General features: G+C 36.5%; 2 protein-coding genes and 1 pseudogene across 2 annotated transcripts; 1 reads left to right on the plus strand and 2 right to left on the minus strand.

The window, feature by feature from the left end:
- Positions 1-4,018: 4,018 nt before the first annotated feature.
- LOC115229335 (U3 small nucleolar ribonucleoprotein protein IMP4-like) lies at positions 4,019-7,959 on the minus strand. The gene is made up of 2 exons (XM_036499174.1): positions 7,816-7,959; positions 4,019-4,799 (listed from the first exon to the last, which is right to left on the minus strand). Exons 1-2 carry the CDS (start codon positions 7,957-7,959, stop codon positions 4,101-4,103), a joined length of 843 nt encoding a protein of 280 aa, XP_036355067.1. The 3' UTR covers positions 4,019-4,100.
- Positions 7,960-14,544: 6,585 nt separating this feature from the next.
- On the plus strand, positions 14,545-18,019 carry LOC115229336 (annotated as a pseudogene).
- A 3,581-nt stretch (positions 18,020-21,600) lies between these two features.
- LOC115229337 lies at positions 21,601-22,161 on the minus strand. Its single transcript, XM_029799703.1, has one exon. The coding sequence runs from the start codon at positions 22,159-22,161 to the stop codon at positions 21,601-21,603; it is 561 nt and encodes a 186-aa protein (XP_029655563.1).
- Between the last annotated feature and the right edge of the window lie 312 nt (positions 22,162-22,473).

The following is a 22,473-nucleotide window of genomic DNA, read 5'->3' on the forward strand; positions in this document are numbered from 1 at the left end:
TCTCTTGGTGTTGATTTCCCTTTTGATCCCCACAACGATCGGATTGTGGTAGCTTCTTGTTTTGTAAAGGACTGACCAATCAGTAATAGATGAAAGAAATTAAGAGCAAAATGTTACATCGGTGACGTAAGCAAATTAGTCACGCTGATGAGAGTCCTTGAGTTTCTCGATGAATTATTCATTATTGGTAAAGAGTCCATTTGAGATAGTAAAAGATTCTTTCTTGTATCTGTTGACTGAGTTTACAGCCATAAGGGTGCTTTGCATTCAAGTCCCCGCATATGATGACTTCTATTTAAAGAAATTTGGCAACCTATCGCTCCTCTGACAGGAGCCGGAGGGTGAAATGTTGATTGTAGGAAAGAAAGTCAAGCGGAAAAAACGTCAAGTGGAAAAAAAGTCAAGTCCGTAAGCGGAAAAAAAGTCAAGTGGAAAAAAAGTCAAGTCGTCTTTGTTTACTTTATATTGTATCTTTTTCGCAATAATAGCAACTTTTAATTTTTAACAATTTTTTTCAATACTTGACTTTTTTTCCGCTTTACTTTTTTTCCATTTTTGAAATTTTCCCTTATAAATTTTCGAAATTTAGCGCAAAACGGAAAAAAAGTCAAGTCCGTAATTTCGTTAACGAACTTGACTTATTTTCCGTCTTAAAATAATCGCTTTTCCTAAATCAATTTAAGAACTTCAAAGTAATAATAAAAGTGGCCTGACTTATTTGCTTAATCTTACGCCTTGATCTTAAATATTATGCATATTGTATCTTAAATATATGGATGCCGCAAAAATAAGTGACAAAATGGAGATAATATCATCTAACAAAGGAGGAAAAAAAAATTGTTTCAAAGGTTATATGTATACAAGGCACTCGACAACAAAAAATTATATAATTTTAATTGTGTTAAAAAGTCTTCGCAAGGATGCAGAGGAAGCTTAAGAACAGATCATAACTTTGAGTTTCCTAAAGAAGGAACCTCTCACAATCACGAATTAGACGAAACTCAAATAAAACTGACGAAGTTGTGCAACAAGGCAAAACTTCTTGCAAAAAAGAGCCAAGAGAATCCCTTACAAATCTATTCAAATGTTGTTTCTCAATGTGATACATCATCCAGATTATTCTCCCTTCTGCAGATTCTTTCAAGCGAACAATAAGAAATCAACGCTTGTCTCTACATATTCCAAAAAATATTCTAGATCTAGAAGATATTCCATCATTTTTAACTTCAACTCTTGGTCCGGATTCAGAAAACTTTTTAATTTATGATAATCAAAGAAGAAACGATAGACTTTTAATATTCAGCACCAATACTAATTTAACGTTATTGGCAAATTCCAAAGTATGGTATATGGATGGAAATTTCTCTATGGCACCATGCATATTCAAGCAAATATATTTTATCAGAATTGAGTTCAATTCCAGTCCAATTACAGTTATTTATGGAATATTACCTTCTAAATCAAGAAAGATTTACGAAGAATTTTTTGAGACTATTCAAAATGCAATTCATAATTTGAATTTGGAATTTTGTCTTGAAACTATTATGGCAGACTTTGAAGATTCGGTATTTCGAGCTGTCCTTGCAGTATTTGGGAGACGAATACATATTAGAGGATGTTATTATCATCTAAGGCAGTCAACCTGGAGAAAAATTCAAGAATTGCATTTAGTAAAAGAATATAAAGAAAATATTAACTTCAACATTTTTTGCGCTATGATAGACGCTCTTGCGTTTTTGCCCATTCAAGATCTGGAAGAAGGAATAGAATTCCTAATAGATAATATACCAAAAGATGTTCCAGATTCAAAATATATAGTAGATTATTTTGATCGAACATATGTTCGTGGTTATTATCGTTGCTTAAATAAACAAGAAAACCCTTTATCTGTTAGAATACAGCACATTTCTCCATTGTTCCCTCCAATTTTATGGAATGTGTATGAAGCCATTGTGAAGGATGGAACAATAAATTATACAATTTGACGGGATATCGTCATCCATCGATATGGAATATTATATCTTCTTTTCAAAAAGAAGAAAATGACGAAAACAATTATTGACCAGGATTCCATCGGAAGAAAAATTACGACAAGAAAAAACAAGAGTACACTCGATCGACAACAAAGGCTGCTAAATATATGTCTGGATCGCCAAAACAGAAAAAAGACAATAGGAGAAACCCTACAAGCAATTGCATGGAATATTAAATATTCTTTTGATTCGAATTAAATAATCCTTTCATCACGTTTAATAAAATCTTTTTTAAATATTTAAAAATTTTTAAAAATAAAGAAAATCTGGACTACTCTAAGAATTTTTGTAAAATTTATGTGATTTATTTTCCGGAAGAAATGAAACAGAATAGATAAAACAAAGGAAGCGAACTATTTCGGCAGGCGAGAAGCTAACGCGAACGAAAAAAAGTTTGCGCATACAATTGCAAGTGATATCAGTTTTAAAAAACCGATATTCTGAACCAAGCTTTTAAAATTTATTTTCACAACGTGTTGCTTAGCTGTGGCAGAACATTTAAATGAAATTACAGTCCGTAATTTCGTTAACGAACTTGACTTTTTTTCCGTTTTGCGCTAAATTTCGAAAATTATAAGGGAATAAATTTCAAAAATGGAAAAAAAGTAAAGCGGAAAAAAAGTCAAGTATTGAAAAAATTTGTTAAAAATTAAAAGTTGCTATTATTGCGAAAAAGATACAATATAAAGTAAACAAAGACGACTTGACTTTTTTTCCACTTGACTTTTTTTCCGCTTACGGACTTGACTTTTTTTCCACTTGACGTTTTTTCCGCTTGACTTTCTTTCCGCATACCGAAATGTTATATTGAGCAGCCATTGTCTTTCCTTCATCTTACCAAACGAGATCCCAATTATTTCGGGAACCTCATCAGCTCAGATAAGATTCCTAACTTTCAAGGTGATGTCTGTCTCTGATTAAAGTGAGCAACCACCGTCTCCTTTCGCTTTGCGGTTCATCCTGATAGCATTGTAACCGGAGAATGAGGGCGTAGGATTATTAGGAGATAGTTTGGTCTCTTGTATCTACTTTGCTTTTTAGGTTTGTCAGATGTGAGCGCGAGTCTTTGGTTTTCCCTTTAATCCCATTAATGTTTAACTGGAGAGCAGTAAAGTGTTTGGTTGTTGTAAATGGTTCTTCCGAGTTCATCATAAACCGTTAAACTTTTAGATTTCTTCTTTTGTGGTAGCATCTTTACAGCATCTTTGCGCTTTGTACTTGTATTTTCTTTGTTTCTTGGAATTTTGAACTCAATTTCTTTCGCGTGTTTGTGGTTTTTCATGCATTTGATACGTAAATTTTGTAAATAGGGAGGTGATCTATTTAAGGGTCGTGGATTCCTTTGATAGTTTTAGAAATTATCCAGATTGTGTGATTAGCTACTGATTTTATTTTGTTTATGAGTTTATTTCATAAACTTCCAGTATTTAGATTGAGATTAACCGGTTCTATGGCTTGTGATATTTTAGCGGAACAGTCAGTTATGTAGATAGAATTGTTTCTTAAAGTTCGACCACGTATTTAACTTCTATGTAACTGTTTTTGACTGTTAATTCAAAATCTCCTTTTTAGAAAACGTTTAATTAATAATAGTGTATAGTAACTTAATGTTAATGTTCCTCTATATGTTCGAGGATCCAAAGTAGGGCTTTCCGTGGTTGCCGACACAGATAGTAGTCAAGGTGTGTGTTTTTATCAAAAATCCAGATCTTAATGATTTCCAACCATATAAAGGATCTCCTATATAGATTCTATATTTACATCGACGATGAACGCTTCCGAATTTTTTCTGCATATTTTAATAAAAAAAAATGATTTCATATAAAAAGCAGATTTATTGACTAAGAAAGAGTCGTTTCTTGGCAGTGTTCATATACGGTCTGAGTACCCACTCGACCTGAGAAGACTGGGTGGTCTCCAATGTACCCAATATCAGTTTATACACTACTAATCAAGCCAAAAACAACTCACATTTCATTTCAAACCTCGGACCAATTTCAGTCAAATCAATGGACTTGGTTTCACGATTCTTTTTGAATAAATGATGTCTACAAAAAAATATCAAACCTACCGGAAAGACAGGACATCACCAGTGTTAGAAAAAGTCACCAGTCGCTTGGAACTGTCTTTTGGGACGGGAAACAAATATTTGAGGATGGACATAACTCGTCTGCCAAGAGCGCTTGTCATGTTGTGGAATATCAAATGAGGAAATGCTTGACTCATCGGGGCAAGTGGAGACTCCTTCGAAATGTCGTGACGGAGAACGGCGTGGGAGAGAGTGAAATAAGCAGTCGGGCCAAACGGGAGGTGACAGACGACCAATCCATCAGGGTTCCCACGTGTTTCATTAAGGACTATCACATCCGTTATATCATTGGCACGTGCGGCGTTCATCAGTTCGGTCTCTTGGCAATTTCCGCGATTAATTCGCTGAGAATTGGGGATCAGCAAGTGCATTTCCTGAGCAAACTGACGTAGACGAGAACTTGGATCACGCGATGTCGTTATTATTATCTTTGGGTCATTTACCCCTGCCCAACGATACTCATCGTCGCAGTGATTCACGACACCGTCTGCCCCCTTGTCGTCCCAACCCAATTTCTTGTGGATGTTTAATGCTTCTTGGCGGAGTTCGGGTGGCACAAAATCTCCTGTTTCCAGTACATTTCGAATCTTTCTTTTCTTTTCCTCGATTTGTTGATCTCGTTGTTCAATGGATTTTCTATATATATACTCGCGTCGTAATCGTGCTTGTCTTCTCAGCTAACAATAGATTATTAGTACAACACACCATTCACACCACGATCTGCTTTTATAATTTATTTTATAAATTAATTAACAAAAAACAATTTTTCACTATAATTATTCACCTTCTTTTTCAAATATATATGGCGTCTTAAAGTCATGCGTCTCTAAAACCTTTCGCTGCTTTTATGGCCGACATAGACCAGCATTTTAACCCTTTTTTAAAATTGCAAAAAATTGATCAAGTGCCACTCTTTGTCTGTATTGATCTATGATTGATTGCTTTTCTCAATTGGCCTCTCTTTTCTAATTATTATTATTCAACCAAGACCACCATCTAAAAACCCAAAATCCAGGCGCGGTTAAAAGTGGCAACATTTAGTTGTTCGTTTGGTTCTTCTAAGGTTTTGCAGATTCTTGATTTAATTTTTGAAATTTTTTCCCGATTGGCGTAGCTGATCCTATTTCCTCACGCTTTGCAAGCGTAGCTAATTGTATGTTTCATGTACTCCTATAGGCGGTTTGGCAAAAGGAAAAACTCTGAGTATGTAGAGTTCCTTCATAAATCTCGTGATCACATCATTCACATGCTGCAAGAAAAACATATGAGTGTCGTATGTTACTTCCAAAATATTTTTTCAATTTTTGGAATGGTGTCTCCACATCGTTTAAACACAGCTTTACTTGCGCTTTCCCGAATCTCTTTGCTGAGGTAAGGAGGGTCTCTTTGCTAGATTTGTTGGTAGTCGTTTATACTAGTAACCACGCTTCAAGACCGTAGAAATAGTTTTGCAGTCATTGCGATTTCTCAGTCGCGAGATGCAACCACAATATCATCCGCATATGATAGAACAATTACATCTTTAGCTTTTGGCATCGGGAGATCCGATAAGTATAATTTGAAATAGGCTGATGATAAAGGCAAACCTTTAGGTACTCCATATGGAAAAATACTTCAAGCTTGAATTTGTACTTTCCGTATAAATTTATTCCCTTTGCCCAGTAAGGAAGCAACCTATCCACTTTTTTAGGAATGAGGAGATATTGCAGAGAAATATTTTCCTAGTCAGTATTTTCCTAGACACGAAGTCAAAAACCTTGTGAATATCCACCGAGCACATAATCATCTTGTCGCTGTAGGGTTTAATTGTTAGTCCTTTCGAGATAAAGTTAGTCAGCGTGGCAAGATGCAAGGCCGTCGACTTCCCACTTTTAAATCCATGTTGAAAATTTAGGTCAGGAAGGAAATGTTTGATTCGGTTAAGTACATGCTTTTCCAGAGCTTTAGATAACACGCAGAGGAGGGAGATTGATGTGTATGATGCTGGGTTGTATTTAGGCTTTCCCGGTTTCAGGATAGGGGAAATGTGGGCCATTTTGCATATGGTAGGTATTTAATTGTTAATCAAGAAGTTATAGATTTTAACCATGGCTGCTATTGCTAGTTACTCAAAGTTTTTTAACAGAATTGTAGAAATTCCGTCAGGTCCACAAGATCCCGTTTTTCTTAGATTTTTGATAGTCTGAAACACTTTTTCGTGATTAAAGATTATTATATCGCGAGTTTCCGAAGTTTAAGGGACTTCAAAAATAGTCCATTGTATTTCCTGTGAGGAATATGACTGATTCCGGCATAAAATTTTATTAATTTGTTGGCAATCGAAATCTAGAAGGGAATTTTTCTAGAAGGGAATTCTAGAAGGGAATTTTCTTACGGTTTTTGACCCGATTTTCCTCTTTTTATGAACAGCTTTTAACCAATCAGGATTATCTAATTGAAGTGTTTAGCAGCATTATCAATTGAGTCGTAATCATGTACATCAAAAGTTATCAGTACTTTATCAATGTAGCGGGTAAAGTTAACCCAATCGGCATGGTTGTAATCGTATTTAAAAATGGGAGGTGTTTTTCTGAAAAGGGATTTGACTTATATAACTATCGGGTTATGATCGCTCTGTAAGTCGTAGATTACGTTCAAATTAGTCAATGACACCAGGTTAGCGGAGCAAAGAGTCAGGTCGGGCGAAGTAAGTTTGTCCTTTCTGTTGTGTGGGGTTCTTGTGTTGAAAGAAGGATTGTTGAGAATGACTAGGTTGTCAAGTTGCTCAAGCAGCGACTTTCTACGCAAGTCAGCTTTTTTAGACTTAAGCCACTGTGTGTGCTTTGCGTTCAGGTCACCGCAAACAAGAAAGTTTTAAAGTTTATCAACCAGGAGAAGATCTGGGGTAAAACTTTTCGGGCATAATCCCATTGGCGGAATGTACATATTGCAAATAAGTAAATTTCCAACAGGAGTAGATATAGTAATTGCAGAAGCCTCCAAGCATCTATTTTGATTTAGTTTAGAGTTAATGAATGCGAAACTCTCCTGGTAGTAAATACCCTTTTTAATAAGTGTCATGAGACCGCCTCCGCGGACAAATTATCTGTGGGGACCTCGAGGACATGGTGAGTTTTTTTCAGGATTACACAAACATAAATTTCGTGTTTGGTCGAAAAGGAGTTTAATTCAGTTACCTTCCTGGTAATCCTATTAATGTTCAGTTGAATTAAAAAAAAACTTAATTGTGAGCAAAATAAAAATAAATTAAACAAATCGGCCGACATTGACCAGCATTTTAACGCTTTTATTCAAAATTGCAAAAAATTAGTAAGTGCCACTCTTTGTCTGTATTGATGGCTTTTCTCTATTGGCCTGTTTTTTCTAATTCGATGTTTTTTGTAATTAAAAAATTAGATTTAACTGGTCAGGGGTTTCAATACTGGGTTGAATATCCCACCATCAGCCAATTTGTATATGTTAATTAAAAAAATAATTTAGCAAAATAATAATAAATTAAACAAATCGGTGAGCAATAGACATAATTTTGGCATATTGGGGTCCCATTGAACGCAAGGCAGATGGAATTGGGACTGTAATTCTTGTGCCCAGAGGGTTTCCATTGGCATCAACCAACACAACGTTATTCGAGTCAAATCGGGGAATGAAAGATTTTTGGGACTTTCTCATCCCAACTACGTACGCATGTCTAACCAATCCGGCTACTGCCACAGTTATTCGGTCACCAATGTCAGCCTGGGGCTTTCTCCCGCGGTTTCCTATCATCCGTGGGTGTCTGTTCTTCACTTTGGCCTGCTTTCCAAGGTCACTGTTGTCCACCACTCGTACTTTGGTCATATTTCGGAATAGCACAGGCAGAGAGGTTCTATTTTGATTAGTCACTGAATATTAACCCTAGAAATCTTCGAGGTTGTACAAAATGACCCCACATAAGTGATGTGAATAAATGAATTAATTAATAATTATTTTAATGATTTGATTCATATATAATTATATTTAAATAATTAGTGTATATTTTGTGGTCTGATGAGCTTAGCAGGGTTAAGAGGGAAGCTGATCGCAGTGATCGGAGATGAGGTATCCCACATATTCATTATAAAGGAAACATGCACGGGATTCCTTCTTGGCGGAATTGGGGAGTTTAAAAAGCAGTTCGGCGTTAACTTTTTCGTGGCGAACAAATGTATTGTCTTCCCTTTACTTTCCCCAGCCACGAACGTCGAGTCTATTTCGAATGCCTTCATGTCGTTTGTCAACAGAGAGGACATTGCAATGATCATAATTAACCAATGCGTATTCACTCGTCATTTGTTGTAGATTGCCGATCTGATTAGGGATGTGCTTTCGGCTGTTACGACTCCCCTCCCGGCCATACTCGAAATCCCCAGCAAGGACTGTCCCTACGACCCATCCAAGGATTATATCATTAGACGAGCCAAAGCACTCTCATCTGATGATTGGAAATGAACGCTTCACCATTTATTTAATTATTCTAACATTAATTATTCATATTATTCACGCAGTGCGTCATTTGTGTCACAGCTAATCTGTACTGCGTCATTCCCGCAACTAAATTGTAGAAAACAGGCAATAATGAAACTGCTTAATTACCAGAGTTAATTGATATGAACAAAGTCGTCAAACGGGGCCCTAATGTCGCAGGCTTCCCTTTCGTTTCTGGAGCCCACTGATCTTGATCGCGGAGACGGCAAGCGTCTGGACGGAATGACGGTCTTTCCATTCAGAGAGGGGAAGTGTCTCGTTTGGGATTTAAGGCGACTGGCGAATCGTGATTTTCTAAATTAGCAGATAAATTTAATTACTCGTTTTTCTACGAATACTTAAAAATTGATATGATCTAACCACAAAATTAGTTAGCATCGAATGGCTAATTAAGAACAGTGGACATATTAGTAATAGTTAAACATGCTAAGAAGCCTCATTGAGAAAAGACGCGAAGGAGAACGGTTCAAAGCGGACGCCATCTCCTTTAAAGAACTTTGATTGGAACTCCACCCTAACAGTCCCCACGACATAACAAACCAGTGAAGTCGAACTGCGTGTAGAAAAGCAGAGAGTCCCTCCATAAGTAGAAGAATGCCAATAGTAAGACAAGCAAAGGGGACAAAGACAATAAAAAGGGCAATGGCGCCAGTGTGTGAGGACTGCTGTAGTCCAATCCTGAGAATCATAGACCACAACACCTCGGAGAGTTCTAAAATGAGAAATAAAGCAAACCAGCGTGTGCAAGACTGAGGGCCCACAATCGAAGATATGAGGCAGTGTGTGATATTGTGTTGAGAGTGAACTCGATGGTATGGATGGCTTGGTTGATCATCAAGTCAGAGAACTCAACCTACCGTAGAATACAAATACAACCTTCGTCTCTGGTTGGTCAATTTGAATGAGAGACTCTGAGAGAGACCCTGCCTTCTTGTTTTGCCTCCTGATTGTGAGTGGTTTGCCGAGGAGGAGACATGGGATGGATATGAACATGACCAACAGGAGGAACGTTTGGAATGATTGCTGGACTGGGGATGTAGGCAAACCTGTCCTGAATAGAAGACCAGTGATGAACAAGGCACAGAAGCACTGTCGGTGTCATATCTCATCATTGCCATGTTGATCAGGTCTGCAGAATTAAGACACAAACCAACGAGTGAGCAGACTGGGGGCACAGTGGGCAGTCGTGGCGTCGTAGGCCAACCATTTATACACCACGAGTGCCACCAAATACACCAACAGACTCCCAAAGAACATAATCATGGGCAAAAATTCGACCACAATCATAATCTTCTCCTGGAATCGTCTACCAGTCACACTCACTCAATACATGTGGTTGACAATTTGTAGCAATATTCCAAACAACATGTGGAACACTGCAATCACGATCGACAACTTCATTTTGTAGGAATTGGAAAATGTCATCGAGTTGGACGAGAGTGACCAAATAGGGTCAATTCCGTAAAAGTAGGGATGCCCTGAAAAGTCGGAAGTGTAGTTGGATTGAGGCAGTTGCCGCCGAGGCTCCAACCACGTGAGTTTGGAGTAATTGGCATAGTTTTGAGGAAGGATGTTATGACCCGAGGCAGACCACGAACTTTGGAAAATATTGAAGGACTTGGAGAAGGCATCATTATACACCAGTCCAGCGTGGATAGAAAAGAGTCCCATCAGCAGAATGACATATCTCCCCCCAAATAGCATTGTCCATATCCAAATAAGACCATCAGCAAACCTCATCCTTTATTTTACTCTTGGCAAGTTTCTTCTCATTAAGCACAAGTATTGCAGCAAATATAAACATGATTAGTCCGTGGCCAAAATCCCCGAACATGACCCCGAAAAGGAAAGGGAATGTGACCACCGTGAAGAGTGCTGGACTCATCAACACGGAATACCCGGGTTTACTTCCAGGTAGGTCGAGATCCCATAGGCGTCGACTATGCTTTGGAATGCCGATGTGTATTTATTGGTGGGATTCCACGTAGGCGCTTTCAGGTTGGTTTCCACACGGGTCAGAATTGAGGGGGCAGAACTCCCCGAACGCAACTACAACTCAGCTAGGAGGACAACTGAGGCTTCCACAAGAATACTCTCCACTTTGGGAATGTCCTCCACTGCACACCAACACTCCCCCACGAGGAATCCTTTGCTCACATTGTCACTCAGGTGGTTGAGAATGTAGTACACGGCCTTCACTCTCCGCACGTGTGTCAACCACTCGTCCAATCGTCCACAGGCCAATTGCAGTAATTGAATTCGGTGGTTTTCTCCCTCTTTAATTATCTTTTTTAAATAATTAGTTAATTCGGTAATAAAATTAATTAATAATATACTATATTTAATTCGAGTAGTCTTGTGGTGATACTTTTGAGTTGGGAAACATGTTCTTGTGGGTCAGATGGCATAGAATACACCGTAGCCCTCATTCTAGGCCATCAAACAAATGTAATACGCCTCACAAATAGCCTTTATTCGCTCCTGCAGATGCTCTCCTCTGTAAATTACTATAAAAACTAATTTCGGAATCGAATCCCCCTACAAATAAAGAGAAAGCACCCACAGTGACTGGATCAATCAATTTCTCAGTAATTTCCCGCGTCTTGAGGATGACATTACCACGGAAAGCCCTCCACAGCAGTCGATGAAGCACGGACACCCGATCTCTACCCACAACCCCGGAAAGTGTGGATATCATGTCTCCATACCCCTCTCCCTCGTCCACATTCCACATTAAATAATCAATAAACTTCCAAATAAAATTCCCGCGTTTTTATAAGGACTTGATTGATTTCCGTCAATTCGACCATGTTTTTTTTGAGGGTTTCCGTGCTGGTGTTGACTCGTTTTAATTCTGTGTAGAGTCTTTGTGCCTCGGCCTGGAATGACACGTGACTGTCACCTCCATCTCCACCAAACAGTCAGCGTCGAGGACCGAACTCAAATCGTCCTGAGTCTCGAGGATTTCAATCCCTGCAGCCTGTGCGTTCTTCTCAATATATTCTGATGGTGTAGTGAATAATATTACTTAGTTTTTGTTCTATTTCGTCTGCTCTTTTTAGTTCTCCTACGTATTTCTTGTCGAGGACATTCCTGTCTACTTGCATCTGGAAATAGATCACATGAGAGTACATCTCTTATCTCCACGATACCCTCCTGTCCTAGTTTGGACACGATTCGGTAGGCTGCCTCTGTTTGTAGGAATAACTGGCATAATGCCATTTCCTTGCTTCTCAGCATTTCCACCATCTGGTAACCACAAAATACTTTTTTTTATTTATTTTTAATTAATTTAAATTAAGTTTTAATCAGTATTAAGTTAAAATTTTTTTCAATTATAATTTATATAAATTATAATCACTTTTCCTCATTTTCCACAGCGCTTAACCGAGGAAAATGGAGGAGACTCGTTACTAACATTGTTTTGGGTGTTGCACAGGTGAGACTATTTCGGAAGAATTAGAAACGACCCCTGTGAGCTCAATCGGCTCTTTGAACTTGTCTCAATAGCCGTTCTTAAACGAATAACCAAAAAGTCCGCCCTCTTCTTTATATCAATCAATAATGCCACGTTTGGGTGCATTTAACCTTGTTTGACTGTTTGCTTAAAAATATAAACTGTTTATTGGTCAGGTCGGTCATGAACAGTGGAACTGACTTGATCGACTCAGTTTTTACATTTATCTTGAACAGTTGGAAAAGATAATTTTCACGTATCTCTAGAATCGCTAAATAAATTTTATTTAATTTTCGACTTAATTTTATAAAAAATGTAAGAAGTAAAAGAAAACCGGCGAGAAAATATCCAATTATTGTTTTTAATTACACTCTGGTGTTTAAAAATAATACTGAAATCATAATCACTAAAATCGTGAAATATGTGTCAGCAACATATATTTCAAAAAAAACAAACTATTGATAACTACGCTTTGAAAAAAGATAAATAAAATCAAAAATGCCAAAAAATAAATGTTAAACTAATTTTAAAGAGTCCCGGATAGTGAACGTTTACTCCCGTGTGGTTGTTGTATTCCCGGAATCATTAAGATGGTTTTTGTACGGATAGCTTTTATGTCCATCATCTATAATGAAACTTGTCCTGGCTAATGTGGGTACCTTAAAAAAGGGATGGATAATGATGTCACCGATTCCGTTTTGCGAACTACCAAGACGCTTTTTCGGATTTTTGACAAACAACTAGAATATAAAATTGACATCACTTTTTTCAGAATATCTATTGTTTCACAATTCATTATTTCGGAAAAGTGAAGTTCGAGTAAAAAATAATCAGGTTCTTTATTAAGTATTGCTTTTATAACAGCATTGTAGTTTTGACCAAAAAATGGAAACTACAAAATAAAAGGTAAAATTAAAAACTCTTTTAAATAACATTCGGAACAGACAGACCCCAAACATCCAATGATCAATTGTTCTGGTATATTCTTCTTGTCTAGCAACTTCTGGAGCGAAATAGTCCACAATTCCCACAATTTCTTTAATTTTTGAATTCATTTTCATGTTTGTTTTGACATTTTCAAAGTTAGCAATTTTAGCGTACCCGTCTGATCCCACAGAAATGTTTTCCAGTGTTAAGTCTCTGCTAAATTATAAAAACTGACATGCCTGTGCATAATATTATGCTCGTGGAGAAACTCGAGACCCAGCAAAATACAAACAGCGTAGAATTTTGACAATTGGAATGTCACTGTGGATATCATAGATTCTAAGTTTCCAAATTCAAGATATTCAACGATAATGACCGAAAAATTCTGAAGTTTTTTAATATATTGGAACCTTTGAGTAAAAATGTGAATGAAGATGGGACAAAAACTTGTTTTGTGACTTTTTTGCTAGAGAAAAAACATAAATTTCGTTTCTTCTAGCCTCATTCATTGTAATTTTGTGTTTTTCCCGCTCTTCTTCCTTGATGGCATATAATTTCCCATCTTTTTTGTGTTTATGCAAAGATACCTAAATAAATTATTATTGTATGTATTTCATACATCTCCGAAGTTTCCCCGTTCCAGCAATCTGATGTATTTAAAGTTATTAATATACATATTTCTAAAAGTAGTGAATATTTTATGCTATACTCTTTGAAATAATTTCTACTGATACTGAAATTCGTTTTTGACCAACGTCTTTCAAAAAAAGTTGATTTTTTTCTGTTTAAGAATATAAAACTGTCTCCCGAATCATAAGATGAATTCAAACAATTATTTGAGCAATTTCCTTTCCCGCAAATGTTACCCTGTAATTATTAAAATAAGTTTTTAACCATTCGAATATTCCAATTATCTCGGATCGTCCTATTTATAACAAATCTTCAATGTTATCTGACTAATTATTTTGACAAAAATTATTAATAAATATATTCTATTACAATCAGTACACAATTGCTCCTCTACCATTATGCTAGTAAATTAATTTTGAAAACAATAAAATAAATTAAACTTAGAAAGTTAATATATTACAAAAAATGTGAAATTCGGGTTTCTCATGGCGTGATACACTCATTTACTCTTTTTAATCTTCACAAAATACTAGGCGTCCCAGCTTTGAGCAAAACGGCAAATAAAATACACGCAAACCTCTCTAATTTACCATTTCTATGATTTGCTCTCTCCCTTTTATCGAAAAAATGAAATTCTGTTTTTTTCTTATGTTTTTCTATTTTTAACATTTTTCTATTTCTTACTACTTTTTTTCAGGCTTATTTTAATTTTTTATTAATGTTTATTAATTAATTTAATTAATTGCTTAATTAATTTATTAAAAATTGGACGCAGGTATAATCAAGTGCTTCAAATAGTATTTAAATACATTTTTTGTTATAATCGAACTTTTTTCAAATGATTGCTTAGTTATTTTTTTAATAAGATTTTCTTTAGAAAAATCAAACACTGGGATTTTTTCAGAATGTCTAAAACATATGACCGGTACTGTACTATCGAAAACATCAAACAAGGAATTGAGAAAAAAACATTATTAATTTATTTAACTGTCTTTCCTAAGAATGTTCTCAAATAAAACTTGCTCATCTCAAGAAACTTTGGCGCCTGTGCACCTACCGCTCTAGAGATCCGAGGGAATTTATATTCCTTATTCAGAGGATCTCGCTGGCTGTTTTACGCGGGAATTGTCTTTCAATCCTGCGAGCCAGTTCATAATAGCTAGATTTTTTTTGACGATTTCACATTAACAATTAAATGGTTGTTTTATTTAAATAATTAACAATTACAATAAAAACTTATTTTCTTTATTTTGACTAATAAACCCGTTGGAAACAAAAAATAGCAAACTAATTAAAAAAACATGACAGTCAAGCTTTAAATCTCGTTTTTTTACCACCTCCTCTTTTTGCCACTATTTTGGTCGGTCCCCTTGTTGGCAATAAATAGAAAGTTGACTGTAACATTAAACAGCATAAGAGCACACTTGAGACAATCTAAGATCTTATTAGTGTTTAAACCAGTGGTTCTCAAGTGCGGCCCCGACTTCCAAACTTTCAACTTAATTTAAATATTTTGATGAATTTTATTTTATTTTTTGAGAATGATAAATTTACAATGTTGAATTTAAAGCAAGTATATGTCAGACAAATAATCATTATTGTTGCGAAGGCATGAGAATTTTTTAACTAATTAATTTCAAACTAAATCCAGAGCCTTCGAAATGAACAGAGAATGGAATTCCACTCACTACGTTACTTTCTTTCTTTTCTTCTCTGGCTTTGTAGACCTCCGAGAAGGTGCAGTCCACCGCCTTTCAAAACAATAACAGCAATGAAAAAATTTTTAATTTGTTTCCTGAACCTTTGAAAGATTATTATAATTTCAGAAAAATATTAGGAATGCAAAAGAAAAAATCCGAAACCGGAGGGAAATTAAGTGATTATTTTCGTATCCTTAAAAGAGTGATCATCCGGGTAGAAGATTCGTCAAGGAATTTTGTCCATCAATTTCTGACGATTGATCAAGTCAAAAGCTCTTGAAATATCGATTTCAAGAATGTTTGTCACATTTTTGAACCTTTGAATAGTGGAACATCACCATCTATAGCTTCAAACAATATCAGAAGTCCATTTTCATGCACGAAAACCGCTATGGAAAGCAGATATAAATTGTTCCATACAATGATTTATTCTTTGTAGAGTAATACAATTGCCAGCACTTTCCGTATGCTATTTATAAGAATTACTGGCCTGAGTTTCTCTAATTTTCCTTTAGCTTTTTTCGGTTTTTAGACAGTGACCAGTATTTTTTGTCTCAGAGACAAATGGTCGTTTTTTTAAACATTCCATTGAAGAGGTCGGCAATGAGTACATGTAGATTTTCATAATTAATAGTTCTGGTCCTAACCTATCTGACACTAGACTATTATTGTTTGTGAGCTTAGTGAATGATATTTAAACTTATTTAGGAGTTATTTCCAACTCCGATTTTCTGGGATAGCCAATAAATGCTGCAATTACGTTGATCTTTAATTTAAACAATTTCTTAGTTTCTTTAATGAATTAAAATAAAGTATCCAACTACTAATGTTTAATGATTAGTTTCTTTAATAAATTCTGATAAATATTCCAAATAAGGAAGAAAAGTTAAGACAGTTATTGTAAAGGCGCTTTAAAAATAAGGTCTCCAGTCAGTAGGTTATAATGAGTAACAAATCTTAATTTTTACATGTAAACAAAAGAATAGATTTCAAATAATTTGATTAAATTAAATTTAATCTAAATTGAAATTATAAATGCATTATAAATTATTTAAAATAGAACGTGGTGCTTTGTTGACTTGATGGGCAAGCTAAATCAAACACTAAACAAATATGAACGAAACAAAATTGCAGGTAAAGCCCAAGCTAATAATAAGCTCCTGGTAAGAAACGTCCCATGAGAGACCCCTCCACTGCCAAACGTCTATTAATGTACACAAAATCGAAACCAATAAGGTAAACCACTAAAAAACAATCTTCAGGGACGCCAAAGGAAAAATAATCAAGGCAGCCCCCTACCAACAGAAAACGCCAACAGGCACAGTCGCTCGAACCCAGCCCTCTAGAAGCTGGTTCGGTAAGCTTAGAGAATATATATTGGCAGGCAATACTCGTTATGTCACTCAGGAGGCCCTCCAGACCTTCCAATCTGAGATGGGGACTGCAATGTCTGACCCCTACAAGGTGGTGTTGAAACAGACTCGACTTCCCATATCTCTCCTCAGGGAGATGGGATCACAAAAGAGAAGTCACATTCTGGACAGAGAAAGCTATTCGGCCACATTTGGACCAAATTCTCAGAGGAAAAGACCAACCTTGGCAGTGGGGTCCGTGGAGGAATTGTGTGAGTCAGCCAAGAGGAGGGCTGAGACCATCGAGGACACTGTTGATAGAGAAGAGGACAAGGACGAGTCAGTTCAGGCTGTGACTAAGAAAGGACAGTCTAGGAGGATTTGGAATGAGTTATTCAAGGTCGGCAATACTTATAATTTCAGGTGGTTGATTCCTCTGATGTAATTTTGCAAATATTGGATGCCAGGGACCCCCTTGGCACTCGTTCGAGTTATATTGAAAAGTATTTAAAGAAGGAAAAGCCGTTCAAACATCTCGTTTTTGTCTTAAACAAGTGTGATTTGGTACCCACGTGGGTCACAGTTAGAGTTGTGTGTAGTACTGTTAGAAACGATGGGTTACTCATTTGTCTTCCCAGTACCCCACACTGGCCTTTCGAGCCAACATAACCAAGTGTTTTGGCAAGTCGGCTCTCATGCAGTTGTTGCGACAGTTCGCTAAGGTGGGTGGGATATTAACATGGTAGTTACACAAAAACCGCAAGCAGATTTCTGTCGGGTTGGTGGGATACCCGAATTGCGGAAAGTCTTCGATAATCAATGCCTTGTTGGGAAAGAAGGTGTGCAAAGCTGCTCCCATCGCAGGGGAGACTAAGGTCTGGCAGTACGTATCGCTCATGAAGAGAATTTATTTGATTGATTCCCCGGGGGTGGTCTATCCATCGGGGGAGTCGGAGACGGATATTATCCTGAAAGGAGTGGTCGTGTGTGTCTGACTCAGGTGTAGGTGAGGGTGGAGACTCTTGACAATCCCGATTTTTATGCCGAGGAGGTCATTCGGCGAGTGGAGAGAAAGCACCTGGAAAATGCCTATGGGGTACTCGACTGGGATTCCGAAAGCGACTTTATTGAGAAATTGGCCAATAAGACTGGAAAGTTGATTAAGGTTTGTAATCGGGAATATTCAGAAAGGGGAGCCCGACATTAATTGTGTGGCCAAGATGATATTAAATGATTGGATTAGGGGTAAATTACCTTACTTTGCACATCCTCCAAATCGTGAAGTTGTTTCCCCCACTCCGGTCGTACAAGAAGTGATTGAAAATTAATGTTTTTTTATTTTTATTAAACATTCTATGAAACCTGATTTCTTGATACCTATATACTAACACAATATATGGTTGGGTTTTAAAATCTGCCTTTTATATAACGTCTTGATAGGGAAACCTCGACCGAGAGCTATAGACACGTTGTAGATATAAACAAACTTTCATAATTTCGTATTGAGAGTTTCTGTCCACTTTTAGGACAAATTTGTGTTAGTTAGATGGGTTCTTTTAATCCTTTTATTCTTTATTGTCCTTGAAGTCTATTTCTGTTGTTTTAATTTTTTTTGTTTATTAAAATCCTATAAACAATGGATTCGTCGTCCATATTGCGAACGACAACAAGGAGTTGAATTCTTTTTGTAATATCTGAGCTTTCATCCACATGAAGCGCAAAAAATTCAATTTTTTTATTTGCCGAACCAAACTGCTTTCGACCTCATCAGACATATACATGATCCGTCTGCTGACCGAAGTATTTGAAATAGGTAATAAATTGAAGAGTGTCTATCTATTCCAGGTATTTACGAAAAGGTATCATGTTCTCGGACAGCTGATAGTGAGTATATGAACATTAATGGAAATGTTCATAAAGAAACAACCACTTATTAGCCCTAGTTATCATCATTAAAATGATCACCTAAATGCAGTATCAAACATTGATCGCATTCATCCTAAGTAGAAGAAGAAACTCGATTCTGCAAACAGAGAAATAAAAAAAATTACAAGCACACGCATAAGTAGGTAACATCTATAAAGTCATACAGTCGGAATTCGTTATGAGTAGGGCAACATAAGTCAATAAAGTCAACTTCAATCCAGAGTTAGACTTAAGTCTAAAAATAATGATTAAATTAAAATAAAGTCAAAAAAATGTTTATATAAAAAGTTCTTTAGGTCAATTTGGTCAGCTTTTTAGATTTTCAGGTCAATTTTTTTAATTAGGTCAATTTTTAAATAAAAATTTGAATACTATTATTTAAATCATCAAAATAAATTTAAAATAGTCGCAGTGACATTTGTCTCTTATTGTAACAAATTTTAAACTAAATTATAGTGTACTTATGCCTAAAAATAAACCTTCGGATTTTAAAAAAGCTAAAAATATTTGTGAAAAATATCCTAAAGAGTTTACAATTACACCAAATGGAATGCTTTTTTGTAAATTATGTGAGTTACATGTGACATGCAAGAAACAATTTTTTGTGAACAAACACAGGGAAATACAGAAACACTCTTCCCGAACAAATAATATATCCACAAATAAAAAACAATTGAATATTGTTCCTCCAAATTATGTCTTCAGAAATTTTGCAACAGACGTAACAGAAGCATTTGTATCCGCAAACATTCCGCTCTATAAATTGAGAAATTAAAGCTGTTTCTTACTATGCTACAAACCTGCCAAATGTTATTCAAGTATGCACTTCCTTAGAAGGAAATTTTTTGCTCATTAAAAGAGCGAAAGAATGTTTATTTAATGAACAACTTCATGAAGATCTAACAACGATAATATCACAATATTCACCTTTATTACATTTGCTTGATGATTTAGAATCGACCATTTTACTATAAAAAAAGCATTCAATTATTTGAAAACATTGGATTTTAAGAGACGTGTGTGGAATAAAAAATTATATTATCAAAAGGATGAATTCCAATGATATCACAAAAATTATGAATTTCGATGATCATTCCATTTCACCTTTAGATTATTCTTTGTTGATGAATGTCAGGCAACATATTGCGCAGTAGAACGATCATCTTCGATTCTTAACAAAATCTTAACCAAGGATAGGAATTTTAAAGTGGATAATGTAAAATATTACTTAATTGTAAATAACTCGATAAACGATGAATAAAATTACTTTAAATTTTCATAAACGTAGTTTATATATGAAAATAAAGTAGTATTTTTACGGTCAATTATTTGGTCAATTTTTAAAATTTTAAGGTCAATTAAATTGACTTTTTAAGGGCAATTTTTATTTTTTTAAGTCAATAAAAATGTTGCTCTAGTTATGAGCCATACTTCGAAGATGTTATGAGCCACCTAAAAATTGCTAAAAACTAAATAGTTTTCAATATATTTGATTTATGCATTCTCCCCCCTCCCCCCAACTCGAGGTCGGTGTCCGAAATGGCTGCTCATTCGATTCGTTAATGAATGGAATCGTCCGAGGAGTTTATCATAATTAAACTCGACGTTTCGAACACAGCCGGAGTGCTGTCGCGAACTGGTTTCCTTCCTACATCTTTTCGTGGATCTCTCATATGCTTCCCAAGCATCCTTATGTTCAACGATTTTCCTATCTCTTCGTCCATCTGGGTCCACCAGGGTGATCCCCTGAGCCCCCTACTTTTTGCTTTGGGCGTTAATCGTATCGCCCACTCTGTCGGATCCCCTATTAACATTTGGTACCCGGATGTCGCAACCATTTGTGGTTCTCCCAATGTTGTTTTCACGACCTCCGCTCTATTTTCCCTTCCCTCTCGGACATCGGCCTATCTATAAATGCAGACAAATCCAAAATTGTGAACATTCATCCCAATCCAAGTATGTCATCGCCGCAATTTCCATATACCAATTGTTCTTTCAGACGTCCAAATTACATTGTCTGGAAAAATCTTAAACTTATCCAAAATGATCGAGAAGCTTAGAGACATCGAACCCCATGTGGCTCTTTTTCTCTTTCGAAACCACTTTTCCGTTCCCAAGATCCTTTACACGTTAAGATGTGCACCATGTTTTCACAGAGATCACCTTCTTTCCTACTCTGACAATATCATCAGGCTCGGCACGCGCTCATTTTGAAATCTGGCCTTTTACGATCCCGGCTGGACTCAGGCATTTTTACCTGTGGGCTGGGGCGACCTTGGCATGAGATCCTATTCCTATCTGGCCCTTTCAGCGTTCCTATCCGTTCACCCTGCTTCTTGTTCTCTCTCAGACATCGTTCTCAGGAACCTTCCCGAACGGAAATTGTCTAAAGATTACTCGGCTGCTTGTGGTCGGTTGGAACCTTGGTTTGGTTCGAGGCTGCTCAATTCTCCATTCATCCAACGGCAGTGGGACGAGATCGTTTGTCAGCCGACTTTCGAAGACCTGGCTTCTGTTTCTAATCAACACTGACTCGTTTGCTTCCATGCAGGTTGCTGTCAAAGCAGCGGTATTTGGCTAAAGACTCTCCCTCTCCTCTCCATCGGATTAGTCCTTTCAACATTTCGTGTAGTAGTCATCGATTGAATTCGAATGGGATTGTTTCTTACCGACTTTGACATTTTCAACTTTAACTGCTTGTTTTTTTATCGCTTTGTTTGATAAATAGCTTCCGCGCAATGCAGGACTGTCCCTTGAAATTTTCAATCAAAAATTTTACCAAACATTTTGATCCATCTAAAAGTTGGAAGTCAATAGACATCATCATTCAAGCTTTAATCCCCTTTTTTTCTATTATCCTTCTCGGGTATTTGGCTGGCAGCTTCAAAATTTTGGCAATGGTCAAAGTGATTGTTTAACCTGCCATTGCTTTCCTTTTATTATTATTAGCACTGTCATAGGAACATAATGTAATTTAAACTAATTAAGTTCCCACATGTGCCACATATGAGACTATCTTTTCGGTCATAATTTTCCATGATGTGCGGTTGTATGCTATACTCCTGAGAGTATCTAGGTCGTCTCCATTTTTCAGTTGTCTTTTAACGCGTTGTAGTTCTTTTGAGATTACAATAGGTAATGTATTTCGTGGGCGTCCTCGGGACGCAGATCTTTCGTCCTTTGCGTAATATGATTCCATTGCCCAGTTAGCATAAACATCCTGGTCGAGTCTTAGAATGTGGCCCAATAGGCGCCAACGTGCTTCGGTAATGTCCACACTGACGGGTCTGCTGTTGCAGATATTGTATAGGGTGGAGTTCTTGATTTTCTTTGGCCAGTTGATGCCAATAAGAATTCTTAACTGTCTTCTATGGAATGCATCAAGAGATTTTGATTCAGACTCAGATATTCCCCATGTTCCTCCGTTGTACAAAAGTATGGGTTTAATAAAAGCATTGTATAATTTGGCACGTAAGGCCGTTCCAACCTCGCGGTTTCGTAGCCAAGTGGTCCGCAGTTTGTTAAGTGCAACAGTCGATAGCATCTTTCTCCTCATAATGTCTTCACTATCTCCTAAAAGAGTTCCAACTTTTTTCGAGTTTCGCCATTTCGTCTGTTCTATTTGCCTCCCGGTTGATTGTTACATATTCGGTTTTTTCTATGTTCACTTTTAAGAACCATTTTTCCAGTGCCTGAGGAGCAATGTTCAGCAGTTCTTCGAGAGTCGACTTATCATGAGACAAAAAGTCTACATCGTCGGCATATATCACTTCAGTTATTGAAGTAGACTTCACTAGTTTTCTCAGATCTCTTAGTGCCGCTTCAAGATAGACAATGAATAGTACAGGTGATATTG

The sequence above is a fragment of the Octopus sinensis genome, unplaced genomic scaffold, assembly GCF_006345805.1.
Source record: "Octopus sinensis unplaced genomic scaffold, ASM634580v1 Contig12447, whole genome shotgun sequence".
Lineage (NCBI taxonomy): Eukaryota > Metazoa > Mollusca > Cephalopoda > Octopoda > Octopodidae > Octopus > Octopus sinensis.

Excerpts from the sequence above, each read along its gene's own strand:
- LOC115229335 (XM_036499174.1), bottom strand. The coding sequence starts at position 7,959 with ATGACCAAAGTACGAGTGGTGGACAACAGTGACCTTGGAAAGCAGGCC. Across the intron at positions 4,800-7,815 it reads CTGTGGCAGTAGCCGGATTG|CTGAGAAGACAAGCACGATT; the intron begins GTTAGACATGCG and ends ATCTATTGTTAG.
- LOC115229337 (XM_029799703.1), bottom strand. The coding sequence starts at position 22,161 with ATGCTATCGACTGTTGCACTTAACAAACTGCGGACCACTTGGCTACGA.